A 20,840-nucleotide genomic window follows, 5' to 3' on the forward strand; every position below is an offset into this window, starting at 1 on the left:
ACAGTATACGCGTGGGATCAATAAAAGGATCGATTTTCGGAATGGCGATCAGGAATTGGAATAATCCATTTGGATACCATCTGATCTCAGGTAAGGAATCTATTTTACCAGTCTTAGGATAATCAGACCCGTTTTCACGGAGATATAAGCTTTTTTATATGGCTGTTTGACTCTAAGAGCGATCAGGAACTGAGAGAATCGATTTTCAGCGCGCGGCATCAGCGTGCACACGTACACATATACTATCGATAATCTAGCGTTTATTTGAAAACGATTCATAAATAGGCCGAAAAATGACAACGTTCTAGAATATTACAGTACAGGGCGATTATCATGGCATCTCTTCCGTGAAAACGAGGGCTTTTCAAAATGCTATCAAACTGAAATGAACCGATAAAAAAACAATCCGCTTCGACAATGTTGACTGGAAATGGGTCATTGATAATGCGACAGGCAGATTAGACACATAGCCATAATTTAAAACATAGATTATGTGATATTAATGCTAACATTGAAGTGGATGTGGGCATTCAAGCACTAAATGAGCGCCCCCTGCTGGGCACTGAGTGTTAACAATTGTGTGTATTGAGCTGTACTGTACCCATTCTGCAATCTGTTAACACTTTGACTGCCGGAAAACGCTTTACAGCGTCATTCCCGGCCATGCTCAAGTTGCCGGAGGACGCTTTACAGCGTCCTTATATCAATATTTCAGAAATCTGCGATCGGATTCATATTTCCCCTCCGCTGGCCTGAGATCCACCAGGATCCACCACTGAGCTCTCTGGCGGTTCAGGAGCGCCATCTGGTGGCCGATCGGCGCAATCGCCAAACAGGAAGTGCTATGGAGGTTGTGCTGGTCGGCCATATTACTTCCGGGCACTCTGTTTGGCTACCGGGACTCGATCTCGACACAATACATAGCGATCGATTGCCAATAACTCGATAAACAACATGATTTGGACATATATACTATTATACAAGCTGGAAATGGACCCGATATTTCTACATACCATAATAGGTAAATGACTGTTCAACGGCGCGAGGAGGATACGGTAAGATTCAGCGTTATTTTTGATCGTATTCCATATAAACTGTTATGATGAACATATCACCCACACTAGATGAATGATATAACGCTGCCCACGGAATTATAAACGATCCCCCGCCCATCCGGTCATCATCAGATCATACGTAGATCATTCTAGAAGTACGTCCAATTGACATTTTTTATATCGCCCCGATTGCCATCAAACTGTATTTCATCATCAATATAATGCATTTGGGGCTATATATCACGTTCTGGAGAAAGCTGCAGAAAGAGATGAAAACATACTTATACGATTAGACCATACTTTACTATGAATATGTGAATGAAAAAGTTTAACGTTGCTACACAATGAACAATACATATAGGACTTTGAATGGGCCCTAATAATGGCAATGTAGCAATAGAATTTAAAAAGTTATAGCCCTGCAAAGAAGGGGAATTTCTCCATAGACAAATAGCGCTGGCAATCCACAGTCATTTTCCGGATTTCTGGCCGGCACCCATAGTGTTAATAAAGTTTTCAATCAATCAATCACTGCATACCCCCAGAATTCTATAATGCCATTTAAATCGAGAGCATGAGATATGTTGCTATAGCAACTCACTCCTCAATTCTGTCAAAACAGAATTCCTGGATTTCCATCAAATAAATAAACAATATCTTATTGTCTGCATCGTGCTGCTGCATTTGTTACACTGTGTCTACACTGAAACACATACTATATAGGCTATTTATCATACATTGACCAGTAGCCAGATGATAGGCTTGTGATGCCTGATTGCTTCCATCTAGTGGCAATGCTACAGAATACATGCTATTCAGAACTACATTCCTACAGTATAACCCAGTCAAACATGTAAATCATGTAACCATGAATATGCACAATAACTGAATTACCAAGATAATAGTCAAGTTATCAAAACAGATTATTGTTGAACATAGGTATGTTTCCAGTCATATATGTAGTCGGATGTATGGAAAGTAAAGGCTACACATCATTGTATGTAGTTGGATGGACATGGAAAGTAAAGGCTACACATCATTGTATGTAGTTGGATGGATGTACATGGCAAGTAAAGGCTACATCATTGTATGTAGTTGGATGGATGTACATGAAAGTAAAGGCTACATCATTGTATGTAGTTGGATGGATGTACATGGCAAGTAAAGGCTACACATCATTTCGTATGTAGTTGGATGGATGTACATGAGAAGTTAAGGATACACATAATTTTGTTTGTAGTAACAATGGCTTTTATTCCCAAAGCATTGCCGTCTCAAAAAGTCAACATTGGAAACTCTTGTGACGTTAGAAACACAACGTTGAGGCACAATTTTACTTGGACAAATAAACAATATTCAGGGTGGAATACAATTTTACAGAAAATATTATAACAGCGATGACGCCTAAAATACCAATTAAAACAATACAATTTCTTAATCTCTCTTGTCATATAGGGCAAGCAATTAAAAGGCACTAATTGAGAAAACGTTTCCTTTTAGATGTATACAATTTCTGACACCTTGGAAATATGTTACAAACAACACGAGTAAGAAACACACGTGACCTGCGTAAGAATACAAAAAAGACCAAGAAGATGAACATTTGTTTCAAAATTATTTCCCAATTGCGATAGTGAGCAGGTCTTTGGTTGTGCTGGATGTCTAGCCTGACTAGAATCTGACGAGTCATGGTTCTAGAAGAGGGGAAAAAGACTGCTGCTCAATGACGTTAGACTGCTTCAAAACTTTAAGTTTCCTAGTGTAAAAGAAGTAGGCCGTTCGGTAGAGATATCAACGGACAAGCACTTAACTTAAGATTAATACTGACCAGATAACAAGGCACAGTTTGATTATATCACAAGGGGAACATTAACCCTTTTTGTTTCACAATCTCACATGTGAGATTACAATTTTGAGAAGCAAACTCAATTGGTAGAGACCGAGAGGCTGAATCGTAGAGATACAATTATAGAGAAGACATTTCTGTTGACGGGAGTGGAATAAAAATGCGGCCATCTTACCCTGGTAAACTATTCCTAAATCATCAATCTCCATAGCAACCAGTGTTATTTCCGTCAGCAATAGAATGCTTAAACTAAAACAGTGAGAGAAATGTTCAAAATCCCCAGCTCAATTGAAACCTTTATTCATTTCATCCCTTAAAAGTATTTTCTTGAGCTACAGTATAGTTTGCATTTTCTTGTTTACCACTTGAGAAAATACAGCTGGGAGATACACTTGGAATTATTTCCCTTGTTAGTTCATCTCTACTTCAAAAAACTATTAATATTTAAAACTATTCATAAGTCATCATTATCTTGACCACTATTAGCAAATCCCATAACTAGGGACAAACCTCATTGTCTGTTATGTTCACCTAAGAAAGTGAAATACGGAACACCTATAAAAACAATTACACAAAGAAAATGCATTTAGGTTGTACTTCCATGTTAGCTCATCTGTAGAAAATGTATTCCAGTAAGATATTTCCAGCTATTACGGACACCTTAGGTGGTTACAAATATAATGCAATGCATTATAACGGTTAATGAAATGTTTATGTAAAAACAGGAGAAGAAAAAGCACCATACATGCTAATTGTCTCATTAGCTTCAGTTTAGAACTGGACGAGGTAAGATGGCCGCCATATGGTTCCATCCCAGAACGGCAATTCATTATGACACGTTGCATCTAATGTTTTACATCTATGGTCTGAATGTTCTGGTAATCCTTACTGGAAATGTAAAAAAATTAAATAAAAAAATCATTAAGAGGACAACAATGATAGTAAATCCATTCTTAGCACATATTCATATGTAAATTATTTCTTCAATCTAAATACCTACAACATACCCTCAACTGTGGACATGAGTACGACACTGTCATCACTTCTAAAACAACAGTCCATTAGAAACAGTAGAAACCAAATACAATACTACTGAGCACAAGCTGCAACACAGTAGCCTACTGACCAAAGCTTTCACACTGCCTATTATATACATCCCTCTCTTTTTAAACGGACCAAACATTGAGCAATGGATACATGGAGGTGGGAGGAAAGGTGGTTGTTTTTTTCTCCTAGAAGGGAATCCCTTCCGTGATTCTACAAGCACAGATAAACCACTTACTAATATCATTCATAATCTCACTGCAATGTAGGCTGTGTGGTGTCCTCCTCTCAGGAGCGCAGGGCCCAAAACGGATAACCTCTGTCCAGGAGAGACATCAGAGATCTGTTCCAGAACACTGGACCACATTGATTAAAAAGGTAATCAACTTTATTTACGACTAACTTTTCGACGCAGGGTACATCTTCATTGATCAAAAGACAATGACGACTCTGATGAAGACGCACCCTGCGTCGAAACGTTATAGTCGTAAATTTAGTTTATTGCCTTTAATGCGTGTGCTCCGGTGTTATACTCTGAACCAAAGCCCTGAATACTCTCCTGGATTCAACATGACCCTACTCTGTGAGAGCACCGGACAGGCCTTACACTTCCTTTGATGTGGTTTGGTTGAAGCGTGTGTAACTCCTCCTTTACGTATTAACCTCTCTCCTCTGCTCAGACCATGACGTTGGCGAAATTTATTTTGTAATCCGTTCGTTTCAAGCATCCTTCTCCTTCTCCAATCTGCTCCACTCTCGCCCTCCTCTCTCCTGCATCAACTTCCCCTGCTTCCCTTCTTATCGCGTGGACTTGACAGAGGCACAGGTATCTGGGAGTGGTTAGACTTTCTCATCTGTAAGCCACAGACAAGACATTGAGGGGGAACAAATATATAAATCACACTTGAAATAGCTGGCTGCAAATACATCATCAGGTCTTAAGTCATGTGAAAGTGGCCCAAATCAGAATTGAAAAAAAAATCAGATTCCATGTGATTTGTGCTGTTCACACTGTCAGATCTGACTCACATATGAGCAAAATAAATCAGATTCAGGCCACTTCTGCCTGCAGTGTGAACGTAGCCATAGAGAATGAATTGGGATAGACAGTAAAGGATAGTAAAGAGCAACACTAGGAGGGTACATTGTCTGGCTCAGAACTGATAACACCATAGAAACAAATTCCTTTTGGGGAATACAAATTAAACCAACGTAGGCCACAACTTCATTGTTTACGGTGCAACAACTGCAGATACATCATGTCTTAACTGGACTGTCCCAAACCATGAGAACGACACGTGGAAGTGAGCAGTATTCCCCTTCAACAAGTAGACCCAGGGACGTGGCAAGGGGGGGTGCTGCGGGGGCTGCAGCACCCCCTGCTAGTGGAGAGTGTAACTGCAACTGCAAGGTTGTTTTGGCTTTTATTCCATTGTAATACTGAGGCTACTCAATGTCACAGAGCAGAGCGGCACTGCAGATTTACCCTACTCTTGGAATTCATTACCGGCCAGATCCTCATAGGGGCGCTGTCTCGATAATGCAGTGTTATTAAAGCAGCGTGTAATCGATGGCCTGGAAGCGTCAACGCGGAACTGGAAATCCGTTGGTAAAAAAATAGACGCGGCCTGGAATAGTTTTTGGGACGCTGAATTCGCAGTAAAGGAATATAGTTGCGGTTTCCTTTTGCATGTCGGTGATGTATGCGGGGAACGAATTGCAGAGAGAGGACTGACTGAAGTGGAGAGCTGTCGCCCATTCTAACGCAGGACCCTTGAGCAGACCAGACAGGTAAGCGATTTTAGATGTATCACTTTGGAAGGTGTGCGGCTGTTGTCCGAATACTAGTGAACATTAAAAAATAAAGGCACGACATTTAGAGACGTCCCCGTCGTAGCGTTCTGGTGCGGGGACATGGGGCTCCCTGTACGGGGGCGCGACAGGTGGGGTAGGCTGGGCAGAGATGTATGCATCAAAACGGTTACATTGTTTGTCTCGCTCGGCAGAGCTGAGCGTGAGAGCGCGGAGTTGGGCAGTGGTCTCCTCTAGTGAACGAGTGTTGGTTTACCAGAGTGGTAAACCTATGACGTTATTATATCACTTATCTCAGCACCCCCAATGCTGACTGACTTCCCGCGGCCCTGAGTAGACCCTGAAAGTAGCAGTACAATTGATCTATCTCAAACCCTGCCCTCTTTTCTTGATCCTCCAATCACAACTGTTTGTCAGAGAAAAGCAAGAGTCATGATTGGAGGATCGAGAAAGGAGGGCAGGGTTTGACTTAAGATAAGATAAGATATTCCTTTATTGATCCTTACAGGTATCAGTGTAAACAAAGGTGCAGATAAGGGTCTGTATGCCCGATTTATTATATTATGTTACAATAAATATAGGCAATAAAGTATTTGAATCTGAATCTGTTCTTAGGGATGCAACATTACGAGTAATGGTACTGGTTATCTGGCCGATAACAGGGTACAATAGGGTATAGTTATTGAGAGACCCCCCCCCCCACCCCATGCTAAAACCTGATACCAGAAGCCATGTGTAACATGTCAAAAGCAATGAGATTAGATTTTTTTTGGATACACAAATATGTTAGATGTGTCTAATGGAGAAAACAAATTATATCACAATCAATTTTATCCAACGACCCCAAATTAAAAAGGGGCTGTACGTGTTATTAGTTTGTTTAATTAAGTGTTAAGTAGCTCTACATTCCAACAGCTATCACTGATATAGACTGTTTGGTCAGTAAAATTAAACTTTATCCAATCAGGAGAGAGAACCCTAGATATTTTTACTTATTTCAAGAAATCTTGCCAAGGCAAATTTGCTTACAGCAGATTGTTTTACTTGTTTCAAGCACATATATGCTTAAAACTAATTTTCCTTTCTTATTTTTGTCATACCATTTTTGCAGTGTTTAGTTCTCTCTCCTGATTGGATAATGTGGGAACGGGATACCAGGAAATGTATTTTCTGTTTACTGCAGAGCGGAGGTACTGAGAGACCCATGTTACTGACCAGACACTATCAGTGATGGCAAGTTATTATCTTTTGTTATATTATAACAAGGAAATACCACTTACAGCTCCTTTATTGGTTTAAACTTTAAATCTATACAGTTCACTTCGGTAAAACAAATGGATTGGATCGGTACTCTGAATCAGACGACACGTAAAAGTTTCATATTCAGAATCAGTATATCGGTATTGATGACGTGGTATCGAGGCATCGCCAACAGTTGTTTTTGAGGTGACACTTTAGCAGACTGTGAAAGTGCAGTTCTCGTTCTCACCAGTAGAAGCCGCTGTGTGCTGCCTGGTGCTCTTGACCACCAGAAAGATGGTGTAGGTGTCGTAGGCAAAGATCAGGCCAGCAATCAAGCCGAACACCTAAAGAGAAAAAAACGAAAAAAATGATTTTTTTTTTAATTTATATTGCAACACTTTTGTTTAAGCTGCATTATGATAGCATGTACAATGATATTGTATATACCGTATATATATATTTTTACCGTCTTATACAGTATATCTATCCACATCTGTCTGAATATACCTGCATACAATCCTTCTATATACCTACTTATACACCTGCATATAACACATAACTATGATAGCATGTTGTATAATAATGCTGTATATAGTATATACAGTATATATTTATTCTACCGTATATCTATCTATCCACATCTTTCTTTACATACCTGCATATAATCCTTTTACATATCTGTAGATACTACAGATATATCTGTACATATCCCTTATCTTTATACCTGTATCACTGTACATATTAATACTACTCTCTTTACCTACACCTGATTACCACTATACTCAGTAGTACCAATTTATATATTTTATACCTAGTTTAACCAACTGTACATTGTATATTACACTTTACTGTTACATTTGCACTCTGGTTGGATGCCAAACCTCTTTGTGTTGTACTGTACTTGTGCTGTATAATGACAATACATTTGAATCTAATCTAATCTAATATATAGCCATTATGATGCACCATATGAAAGCTAAATGCCCCTATACCTTGATATAGTGCCCTCCATCAATGCCTGACTTCCTGTCTCCTTCTCTTAAAAGGTTGTTCAGGGCTCTATCTGTCCCGTTTGTCTCTGCCCTCGTCATCTCCGCACATGCTGTTCCTCACACTAGCTCCAGCTAGTTAGCCAAAGTGTTAATATTACACAGCAAACAAAGCTCGCTGAAATCTACTTTGCGTGCAATGTGTGGAGTCGATTTCAAGTCGTCTTCACTCTAGGGTCAGGCTAGGGTTCCAACAAGTCAAAACGATTCCTCTAAAGTGGTCATATCTATATATGAATAAGCAACCAGCTGATGTTTGTTGACAGTCAAAACTCTGGAGTTGTTGGAACATAGAACAATGTGCTTTTGAATTCCTATTTTCACAACATCACCGTCAGACGTATGAAGAACCGATAACAAAAGTAGGTCCCGTGTTTGTAAAGGTTCCGCCTGTGTACAGAAACACAAGTGGGAGCTGCAGGGGTTTTAACCCTTTCACTGCCACACTACAGAAGGTTAACCCTTTACTATGTCGGTAGTGTGATAGTAAAGGGTTAACCTTCTGTAGTGTGGCAGTGAAAGGGTTAACCCGCTGCCGTGTGGCAGTGAACGGGTTAACCTTCCATGTATTGTCGCAGTGATTGAAAGGGTTAACCGTTTGGTAGTGCGGCAGTAGTGAAAGGGTTTAACTGACCCCGCCTGCGATACGGGCCCCATCCCCGCCTCCATGAACCATGTTGATCAGAGAGGTGATGAGGTAAAGGCAAGCGCCGATACCCGCACGGAAAAGATCCTGTAGAGAAGAGGGAGAGGACAGTAGTTGTATAAGCAATGACAAATGATGATTGTGAGAGTGTATGCCCATGTGTGTGTGTGTGTGTGTGTGTGTGTGTGTGTGTGTGTGTGTGTGTGTGTGTGTGTGTGTGCATCCATTTCAAGTTAAAGTTTTGTTTTATTTCTCACATATAAAAGGTACATGTACATTATAGTGAAATGCTTGGTTCTGTATGAGCCTCGTGAAATTGTGCTTCGTACAGTCAAAAGGAAAAATAATAAAGACCAAACACTATACAAAATATACAAATATACAAAACTAAAATGTACAAAATGCAAAGACTACTAAATGCAAAAATGAGGTAGAGAGGTAGTGCAAAAATCGTTTAGTAATAAATAGATACAAATATGGTGTAGTGTTAAAGAGTGTTTAAAGTGAACGTCAGAGGTGAATGTTTAAAGCAAGCCGAGGCAAGCGGATGTACTCACAGTCCACAGCCAGTTGACCAGTAGGAACTGCTTGTCCATCTCCATCATGAAGATGCCAAAGAAGAGCATGCAAAAGATCATCTCAGAGATAGCCAATGTGGAGTAACCGCCGCTGGACGACGTGGCATAGCAGATGATGATGATCAAACTGACCAACTAAAAAAAAAAAAGAGAGAGAAGGGTGGGTTATAGCAATCATAGTAATCAGTCATCAGTAATGGGGGTGACAGTCAGGGCCGGATTAACGACCGGGCCGACCGGGCCGCGGCCCGTGGGCCTCTAGTGATGAGGGGCCTCAAAAAAAAAAAATTAAAAAAAAATTAAAAATAAAAAATTATTTTCTTTATTTATTTTTTTTGGGGGCCCCTCGTCACTAGAGGCCCCAACATTTTTTTTTAACTTTAATCTTTTATTGTTTGAGGCCACTCGTCACTATAGAGGCCTTTTGGAGGCCCCTTGTCACAAGAGGCCCCACATTATTTTTTAATTTTTTTTAACTTACATTTTTTATTTTTTTGGAGGCCGCTCGTCACTCGAGGCCTTTTGGAGGCCCCTCGTCACTAGAGGCCTTTTGGAGGCCCCTCGTCACTAGAGGCCCCAAATATTTGTTTATTTTTTTTTAACTTTTATTTTAAACATTTTTGGAGGCCCCTCGTCACTAGAGGCCCCACATTTTATTGAATTTTTTTTCTTATTTTGGAGATCGATGTCATACTGTGACACTGAATGAAAACATATTTCATCAACAAAAATATTTTAGTCAACAAAAATATTTCATCAACTAAAATATACAGTACGTCTGCAAGTGGCTAATCTTGAGTATTTTTCCTCCTCTTCATAAGAGTTTGAGGTTTTCCGTTTGAGGTAAAAACAGCAATAAAAAGTCAAAACTTGCGTCTCCACATCCCAGCCCCGACGCCTGAATACTTTTACCAACGGATTTCCAGTTCCGCGTTCGCGTTCTGCGCTCTGATTGGCCACTGACGTTTCTGGTAGCGCCAATCGTGTGACGCCTCTTTCTTTCACTGGTTAAGCTTAGGCACTCTTTCGAAGTTGGTTAAGGTTAGAGTTTGTCTTAGAGCAGGGCGATAGAACACCAGCCCTGATTCCATACTCTAACCTTAATCAACTTCAAAAGAGTCGCCTAAGAAACGTCAGTGGCCAATCAGATCGCAGAACGCGAACGCGGAAATGGAAATCCGTTGGTAAAAGAATAGACACAGCCCCGACACGAATAAGGCAGATTGGGATCATTATTCATGACAGACAGCATGGACCCGTCGGTGCTGATAGCGGATATCATCGAGCTCCCCCTAGTGACTAGGGCCCTAGGGGGCGTTATTTCTAAACCTAGCCGCATTTCTGGCAGACGCTCTCTGATTGGCCACTGACATGTTTGCCCAATCGCGTGACGAGCTGTGTCTTTGCCCATTTCCTCGTCAAACAGCCTGCAAACTACCTGGCGTTCTATCGCCACGCTCTAAGACAAACTCTAACCTTAACCAACTTCGAAAGAGTGCCAAGCTTAACCAGTGTAGAAACAGGCGTCGGCCAATCAGAGAGCGTCTTGCCAGAAATGCGGCTAGGTTTAGAAATAACGCGACTAGGGGCCTCCACACTACACACTAGTAAAAAAATAAAAGAGATACGAAAAAAATATATATATAATCAGATCCTCATCCAGCGTTTACTTTCACAGCATCTATAGTGACTACTAGTATCATCTCATCTCTTCTCTATCTATTTTTATTACATTTTTTGTATTGCAAATTGTTTGATAATGAGGGGTGAGAGACGTTGAGTCTACGTGACACTGACGTCCAGGTCCAGGGGTCACTGTCAGGTCAGGTGACCACTGATCGCGAGAATTGCACTTGCAAGTTGATCAAGTACGCTAAGACTCGTCTCGAGTAGTACTGTATGATCAATTGAGACTGTGACACTCAAAAAAACATGGATAAAAAAGTAAAACGGTGGGAAAGCGGAGCTGCTAAGTTAAAGACTAAACAGGAAAGGGACAGAAAGAGCGCGTTACTTCGGCAAAGCATACCAACTATCGCTACTTTTTTCACCCCGTCAGGTAAGGAGGAGGATAGCCCCCTGGCTAGCACTAGTAGCAGCAACGTTAAAGAGGCTGAGCCAGGCGCCGCGGGCAGAGAGGACGAGAATGCTAACGTTGTTATTATTATTGATGCTAGCGACAGAGAAGAGGAAGCGGCAGCCTCTAGTTCAACTTCAGCCGGCCCACCACCACCAGTGGCTGACGCCAGTGCCACCTGTTCGTATACGCCGGCCGCATCTCCACAGCCCAGCCCCAACACCAACACGAATGAGCTGGTTCCTCCTCCTAATACAAGCCTGGTATCCACTACAGTTGAAACAAATACAAGCCGGGGTTACTATTAGAGGAATTACGGTATTCTATATATTTTTAAAGTGACATATAAAAACGCCACTGTGCGTGCATGCACGTGTGTGTGGGGGGGCCTCCACAAGAATCTGGCCCAGGGGCCTCTGAAGTCTTAATCTGGCCTTGGTGACAGTGGCTCAGGAGGGAGATCAGTCGTCTGGCAACCGGAAGGTTCCCTGGTTCGATTCCGGCTCCTCCCGGCAGCGTGTCGATGTGTCCTTGAGCACTTAACCCCCTAACTGCTCCCGATGCATGGTTAATGGTTGCCTCCGCCGTCGGTGTGAATGTGTGTGTGTGAATGAACCATTGAATCATAACTACCTACTAGGGCTGGGCGATATAATGATAACGATAATTATCGCGATATATTTTAATAATCGATATCGGGGGAAAAAAATTCGTAAAAAAAATATATTGAATTATTATTATATATTTTTTTTTGTGACCTGCAACAGGGCAGTTTTAAAACCAAAGACAGTGGACAGACGTGTCTTTCTTGCCTGCAACTTAAATGCCAAACATTGTAGTACTGTACCTGTGCTGTATGATGCATTTGAGTCTAATCTAATCTAATTTTAGAAAGAGTAACGTGGGGACAGTATTTACAAAAAGTGATAAGAACACAGGCCGCGTAGGGATGCCCCCCGGACCCCGGTTCTAAACGGGAACCGGTACTGAATTAGAAAAAACCGGAGTATTAATAAGCTCCGACGTTATCGGTACTGCTATCGATACTCGAGAAAGTATTATTATTATGAGTTTTTTTTTCCAGGAATTTAAACGTTGCAAACTATCTCTCCTCTCTCTGTCTCTGCACGAGAAGCGAGCCGCAGCAAGCCATTACACACACTTGTCGCGAGCCGCTCACACTCACACATACACGGGTAGGGACTGGAGGTGCCTGTCCGTGGCTAGCTACGTTAGCTACGGAGCTAATAGTCAGTTTCAGTGTTGCTGGATGGTACACTCTAACGTTAACGTTATGCCGAGTTCATACTACACTACACGTATGAACTCGACATAGCGTTAACGTTACTCCGTTTCCATGAAGTGTTTAATTAGCAGCAATCTGTTGTTGAAAATTTAACGTTAACGTGGCTAGCTACGGAGCTAATAGAGTGTACCATCCAGCAACAACGTTAACGTTATGCCGACTCGCCGAGTTCATACTACACTACACTTATGAACTCGACATAGCGATAACGTTAATCCGTTTCCATGAAGTGTTTAATTAGCAGCAATCTGTTCTGTTGTTGAACATTTAACGTTAACGTGGCTAGCTACGTTAGCTACGGAGCTAATAGTGTATCATCCAGCAACACTGAAACTGACTAACGTTAACGTTATGCCGACTCGCCGAGTTCATACTACACTACACGTATGAACTCGACATAGCGTTAACGTTACTCCGTTTCCATGAAGTGTTTAATTAGCAACAATCTGTTCCGTTGTTGAAAATTTAACGTTAAGGTAGGTATCCGATGCACTTCCGGCGTGGACAGGAAAACGTCGTGAAATCGTTGTAGTCATTTTGTAGTCTTATTAACTAAAAGATTTTAACAAAATAAAAAGCAACAGCACTATTGCATAACTGAGTCATGTTTTCTATGTATTTCTTTCTTTAGGGGAGTAGGACATTTGTTTCACAGTTTTAGCATGATGTTTTATAGATGGCCAGGTTAAACACAGGTTTTTGTTTTTTAAGAGGGGGGGGTTTGATGTGATTGAAGTTTATTTCAAATATGCAACACAACAAACAAATATCAAGTACAGATATAGCCTTAAGCCGTTCAAATAATAATTTATAATTTTTTTTTAAATTTAAATATATTTAAATAATAATCTAAAAGAACCGATAAGAGTATCGATAAAGTACCGAACCGTTAAGCAGTATCGATAAGAGTAGTAGTATCGATAAAATCCTAACGATACCCATCCCTAGGCGGAGGGAATCGAAATTATTAGGTAACTTTTGTTTGACCTTGATGTGTTTTTTTCATTGCTACATCCTCGCCAGCCACACCACTGGGGAAGAGGGGCATCCCTGCTACATGTGGTCCAGCCTCCTCTGGGAGTATCTAAATATAGCTCGCACAGCAAACTAACAATTAGGCTCAAAATTCCTCCCCTCCATTAGACTTAGCAGGCCAGGCTGCCACTGTATGCCTAGATTAAAACAGCAGTGGGGAGTAAGTAATTCAGCTACAGATCACCCGAGAGATTAGATTAAAATGTATTGGCATTATACAGCACAAGTACAGTACAACAAAAAGAGGTTTAACATCCAATCAGAGTGCAAACGTAACAGTAAAGTGCAATAGCAATTTACAATGCACACTGTTGCACAGGTGATTAAACTGGGTATATTTATTATATCAATTAGTACTACGAGTGTAGTGCTAATCAAATGTATGTACAGAGTTGTAGTATTAATATGTACAGTGATGCATCTAAAATGCATCATACAGCACAGGTACAGTACAACAAGGTTTGGCATCCAACCAGAGTGCAAATGTAACAGTAAAGTGCAATAGTAATATACAATGCACACATTGCACAGGTACAACATATATAAATTAGTACTACTGAGTGTAGTGCTAATCAGATGTATGTACAGAGGTGTAGTATACTATTAATATGTACAGCGATACAGCTATAAAGGCACTATGGTAGTAAGTAAGTCATACTGGCCAGCAGCATAACTAGTAAGAGTAGGTAAGGGATAGTACGAGATATGTATGATATGACTAGCCATCTCAAGAGTCTAAAAGGAGAATGCTAAAGAGGGTTTGGAACATAATTGTAACTGCCTCTCTTGCAATGATGACGCAACCCGTCTTTGATCTTTACTGATTGGCTTTATTTCCGTTCGAAGAGAACATCTTTATTCCGAACCGTAAAACTGTGAAAACATACATGAAATACAATAAATCACTGATCAAACCATAACAACATAGTACATATTATCTCTGCTTGTATAGGCGTGGCACCGGTCCTTGCAAGGTTGGTTGTATAACCCACTGAACTTAACCTACAAGCACATTACGGCCCCAAACGTACCTTGTTGACTACATGCAATATGAGAGGAAAGTTAAGAGCTCTGGTGTCGATGTGGCTTGTCCGATGGTCGTGGAGGAGTGAAGGAACGAACCTTATAGTGTCTCTCTATTTATACCCTATGGCCGGGTATAGATACGTTGCTTGCCGTCCTGTTACTGCTGCAAAACATTTCTTCTATAACACACACTCTGTCTTAGTTACCTGTGGAATGAGTCTGTTCATCCCCACAGAACCATATGCTCTCTCTCTCACTTTGCCCGGGCATGTCCTAAGAACCCTGCGCATGCGCTCACACTGTCTACGGCGTTAAGAGTGGAACATATACAAAGAAGCGAATGATAAATACTAGTAGGTAAATAGATGACGTGAAAATATATATCTTATATATATAAACAATATATAAGTTATACAAAATAATAAACGCAGACTCTGTGTTAATCTGGACCTTCAGAACAACACCCGTCGCTTATCAATGACTTGCTTGCAGTCAACATGCTTGAAACGTATTGTTTTTTCGTCAGTACATTTCCGTTTTATACCGTTTTGAATAAGACTATAGTTTGAGATTTCTAGAAAGAAAAAAAGATTCCGCAATAATGGCCATTTACTGGAATACACAAAACACGTTGTCATTTTCCGGCTGATTTATGAATCATTTTCCAATAAACGCTAGATTATCGAGAGTATTTGTGTTCTTATGCACGATACAAAAGCGGGCTGAAAAATTATTTATTCGTGCCGTGCTCAGCGCCTAAGGCCACACACACACACACACGTTGTGAACGCTGTGAAAAAAAACTCTGATTAACCCAAAACTGGTAACATAGAGTCCTTACCTCAGATCAGATGTTCTGCAAAAAGATGAATCCAATTCTGATCGGCATTCCAAATATCGCGTTTATTGATCCAACGTTATACTCCGAAACACATAATCCATGCTGCTTCCAGTCCTCTCAATGAATCACTAGTATCAGGTTGCATGCCCCAGAAGTCAAATGTGGACCGGAGTTCTTTTTTCTGATGCAAGTCCCATCAACTCCAATCCAATGATGTGCAATACCATCCGGGAGACGATAGGGGGCGGTATTTGCCCTTTTCGAGCTCAGAGCCATTCCCAATGATAACGTCAGGCTGGATGGATGAAAAATGAATGGATATCGCTAATAAAAGAAATAACGATTAAATAACGAGAAAACGCGTTATTGGCACACAACGCATGGCGAGTTAGGACGAGAAATCTCGTTGTTGGCAACCAAAGTGTTAACACTTTCTCCGCCGGAAACGGCTTACGACGTGTTTCAAGTTCATGCAAATTCTGCCAGATCACGGCGTACGACGTTATTCTGATCATATTTCATATTTTCGCCATGATATTCATATTTCACTCACGGAGCCTTGTCAGATGCTGTCTGAGCCAGCACAACTCTGCAACGCTTCAATACTGCCACCTGGTGGCTGATCGGCGAGTTGCCAAACCGGATATGCTCGTTGGAGCTCGGTCCGTCCCCTAAATCCGTCCGGCCACTCGTTTATCGTCTCGGGACTCAAGACACACACCGTGGATATGGATCGTTGCCATAACTCAATAATCCACATGATTTGGGCATATATTAGTATTATACAAACCGGAAATGGATCGCCTCGATCCCCATCACATAACTGGGATCTGTTTGCTCCAGTGTCATCCCCCATTGCTAAGAGGAAGCTGCCGTGAGTTTCAGCGTTTTTGAATATTATTATCCATACAAACTGCTCTGATCTATATATCACCCATACTCAGGGATTAAAGCAAAAAAATATCTCCTGACTGAACTTTTTTCAGGCCAAGTCTATTCTTATTTTAACCTCCACTGTATTTTTTTTAATAGCGTTAGCGTTTTAAGGGAGCCTACTTGTAGAGCCTACTGTCCTGACTGTGACTATAGACCTACTGTTGTGGTTGTTGTGCCAGGCAGGGAGGCTGTGTGCTGGAGAGCGTGAATGCAAGTCTTGTGGCTAGCTTCTGATTGATGGCGAGCTAGCACCCTTTTCCCATTACTTTGAACCATGAACTAAAAGGCTTGTTATCATACAAACAAGGGACTAAACACGTTTTGCAATTATGCCACAACAATGTGGAACGCCCTACAGCCGTAAAAAATTTTGAATCCTCAGTGTTTCCCACAGGATTTAGTGAGACTGTGGTGGTGGGTGAACCTCTGCCCCTCCAGAGGGGTCCGGGGGCATGCCCCCTCGGATTAAAAAAAAAAAAAAAAAACGTTTTATAGTTAAATGCATCAATCTGGTGCACTTTGAGAGCAAAATTAAGAGGCTAGATCTATGATGATCTTTGTGCTCAAAACTTTAAGCAAAAGTGGTTGCCTGTGTTGAACTAGTTTATTTTTTAGAAGAAAAAAAAATAGACTGGATTACTATTACGACTACTACCAGTGCCAATACTACTGAAACATCCCTATTGGCAAACTTTATATATATTAAAAAAAAATTTTTTTTTTTTTTTTTTTTTTCTAACACTTTGGTTGCCTTGGGTTAAATTCATGATATACCATAGGTTGCCGGCTCTATTTGTCTATGGAGAAGTACCCCTTCTTTGCATGGCTATAACTTTTTAAATTCTATTGCTACATTGCCATTATTAGGGCCCATTCAAAGTCCTATATGTATTGTTCATTGTGTAGCAACGTTAAACTTTTTCATTCACATATTCATAGTAAAGTATGGTCTAATGTATAAGTATGTTTTCATCTCTTTCTGCAGCTTTCTCCAGAACGTGATCTATAGCCCCAAATGCATTATATTGATGATGCAATACAGTTTTATGGCAATCAGCGCGATATAAAAAATTCCAACTAGACGTACTTCTAGAAGTTACTACACGTCATCTGATGTTGACCGGATGGGCTAGGGGGCGTTTATAATTCCGTGGGCAGCGTTATACCAATCATCTAATGTGGGTCAAATGTTGATAATAGCAGTTAGTATCGAAGACGGTAACGTTACACGCTAAAACTCACCCCAGTCTCCGCGCGCCGTTGGGCGATCATCGTAGAGTAGAAATCTTATCATTATGGGATGTAGATTTACCCGGTCCATCTCCAGCTTGTATAATGGTATATACGTCCAAATCATGTTGTTTATCGAGTTATTGGCAATCGATCATGTGACGAGCTAGAATGCCGGGACCTATAGCGAGTGCCCGGAAGTAATACGGACGTCCAGCACAACCTCTATGCCACTTCCTGTTTAAGCGATTGCGCCGATCGGCCACCAGATGGCGCTCCTGAACCGCCAGAGAGCTCAGTGGGTCCTCCTGGTGGATCTCAGGCCAGCGGAGGGGACATATGAATCCGATCGCAGATTTTTGAAATATTGATATAAGGACGCTGTACAGCGTCCTCCGGCAACTTGAGCATGGCCGGCAATGACGTCTAAACACGTTTCATGGCAGCCAAAGTGTTAATATCAATTAAAATATTATATACATATAATCAAATAGACGGAAATCCGTCTCAAGACGGAACGCTTTAATGCCTGCATACTACATGAAGCATTTAACGACGATCACGGAATTATAAACGACCCCCCCCCCCCGTTCACCCGCGCATGATCAGTCATAACGTTTAGGACCATGTACAGTTGAAATTTTTAATATAGCGTCGATCGGTATCAAACGGCATTTGATAATCTAATATATGCATTTATGCCTATATCTCACGTTCTAGGAATTACTGCAGAAAACGATAAAAACATATTTATACTCTAAACGGTATTTTCGTATGAATGTGTGAATGAAAAAGTAAAACGTTCCTACATCCTGAACGATAGATAATCGATGTTGAATGGGCCTTAGTAATGTCAATTTAGCAATACAATTTAAAAAGTTATAGCCCTGCAAAGAAGGTAAACATCTCCATAGACTTACAGTGCTGGCAGCTGGCAGTGATCAAACATTGATGGATATAAGCGTGGGAGAGAAAGTGTTAAGAGTCAGACACACTTAGTGATCAGACATTCCTAGTAGTTCTCGAATTCTGCAGCCGGTTAGTCCAAGACCTAGAGCTGCCGCGGTATTGATGTTTTCCTTACCGCACACATTTGCAAGATATTTCCTACCGCCGCGGTAATAACCGCACATAATAATCGCAATTATGCCACATCAATGTGGAACGCCCTACCCAAAGCTGTAAAGGAATGTGAATCACTACTCACTTTCAAAACCACTTTCAAAGAACACCTACGGGAGACTGCCATTCGAAACTGGCCCCTGTAAATGTCCTAACCCAACCCCCTCCAATGTACAGTAAATGACCAAGTATGGTTTTGTCAATATTCCAATGTACAGTTTTGCTTGTACAGTTGTACAGTGTCACCCACACACCCACCCCTCCTACCCAACCCCCCCACCCAACCACCTCCAATGTACAGTCCCCCCACCCACTCAACCCCACCCCACCTACCCAACCTCCTCCAATGTACAGTTTCTACGTCAAATGTATATACTCTCTTTTCTGGACTCTTTTTGTATCACAAACAGTACTGTATTTGCAAATCTGGTATGTCATAAATGTATAGATGTAGCAGTACTGTCTATCTGTATGTCGTGTATGTCATGTTATGATGAATTGAAAATGGGGGACCCTGATGTAAACAAGACGAAAGTCTTTCTCTGGTCTGCATCCCCTTAACAATTGTATGTATTGAGCTGTACTGTACTGTACCCATTCTGCAATCTGTTAATAAAGTTTTCAATCAATCAAATTCAATCAATCAATCACACACACACACACAAAAAAAAGTTTGAATGCATTTTTTTGTAGTCTACTCTTTATAGCATATAGCCTGCCTCTAGTCTAAATGTCTATCTTTTAGAGGATGACTTTGCAGCATGAATATTGTTTGGGATTCGGCATGCACGCATTCGTTATTAAAAGTGAAACACGGATTCGAAGTCTCCCCTACGGTGTCGCGAGCAGGGGTGGTAGCGGCGCGCCCGCCGGTTACCCCCCCGACCCTTTCTTCTTCTTATTATTATAACGTTACTACTTATGATTACAAAGGCATTCGATTTGTGGCATTAACGTTAGTATAGTTACACGTTCGTATTTACCAGACCATAGCAAGGCAAGCGTTACTCAATTAATATCTAAGTTCCTTTCTTTGCTCAGAGCGTGCCGAGTTGTACCCATTCTGCGGTCTGTTAATAAAGTTTTCAATCAGACAAGTGTATAGAACGAAGGGCTTTTATTATAACATTTCGTTGCAGTAAAATCATTATGCCTCGTTCCCTGAGGAGCGACGGCGTCGGTAATCCACTCCGGTCTCCGGTGGGAGCTAACGTACTATTAGCCGTGTTGTGGTGGCTGAGATTCAGGAAGTAAAAGCGCTGCAAGATGCTCCAAGCATGTGACGCGTATCTCTTCTGACCAATCAGTGGTCTGCAGTGTTTCATGTGACTTTTCTGGTACCCAATAGGGTCGCTTGGAATCTCGACAGAGAAGTAGGGTATATCTGCAGAGCCGCAAGCCCAACGAGAGCGTAATAATAATAATAATATATTAAAAAACAGCGGTGATGCCGGTATTCAGCCCAACGCTGAGGTGGGCATGATGTAACAGCGATACCGCGGTAATACCGATACCGCGGCAGCTCTACCAAGACCTCAACAATGTAAATGTAAATGTAAATGAAGCCAAAGCAGGCCTGGAACATGCTGCCCTGACCTTCACCAGACAGGCTGAACTCACTGTGAGTCTATCCATCACACATTGTTTTCATCTTAGACTCACAGGGGAGGCGGGTGGGGAGTAACATCAAGTGAACAACACATTTTTCGATAGAAGAGGGGGAAAAAATAAGCTGGCGTTCTTCGTCCATTCCACTGAAACTCTGCCAGTGTGAGGAAAACACATGAGGTCAAGACCCACGGCTCGAGACCAGCAGCACCAGCACCAGCCTCAAGCCTTCCATTGTTGCAGCTGCCCAGCGGCGTGTGGGTAGATGCATTCAGACAGCAGAGACGTGTGACAGTTGTTGTTGTGAGATAAACAGCGTCGCCTCACAAAGCCTCCCCCTGAGACCAGTTACTGAGAAGGATTTCTTTTTACATTATAACTTTTGGT

General features: G+C 41.4%; 1 protein-coding gene across 1 annotated transcript in view; it reads right to left on the reverse strand.

The window, feature by feature from the left end:
- Positions 1 to 2,289: 2,289 nt before the first annotated feature.
- LOC311244382 (proteolipid protein 2-like) overlaps positions 2,290 to 20,840 on the reverse strand; it is a 28,941-nt gene continuing 10,390 nt past the window's right edge. Inside the window, exons 2-5 of the mRNA XM_084333847.1 lie at positions 9,252 to 9,407; positions 8,683 to 8,781; positions 7,247 to 7,343; positions 2,290 to 4,799 (exon numbers count right to left, since the gene is read on the reverse strand). Coding sequence (XP_084189973.1) covers positions 4,786 to 4,799; positions 7,247 to 7,343; positions 8,683 to 8,781; positions 9,252 to 9,407 — 366 coding nt within the window. The 3' untranslated portion in view covers positions 2,290 to 4,785. The remainder of the gene's footprint in view (positions 4,800 to 7,246; positions 7,344 to 8,682; positions 8,782 to 9,251; positions 9,408 to 20,840) is intronic.

This window comes from Notolepis coatsorum, assembly GCF_963971535.1.
Source record: "Notolepis coatsorum genome assembly, chromosome: 17".
Classification (NCBI taxonomy): domain Eukaryota; kingdom Metazoa; phylum Chordata; class Actinopteri; order Aulopiformes; family Paralepididae; genus Notolepis; species Notolepis coatsorum.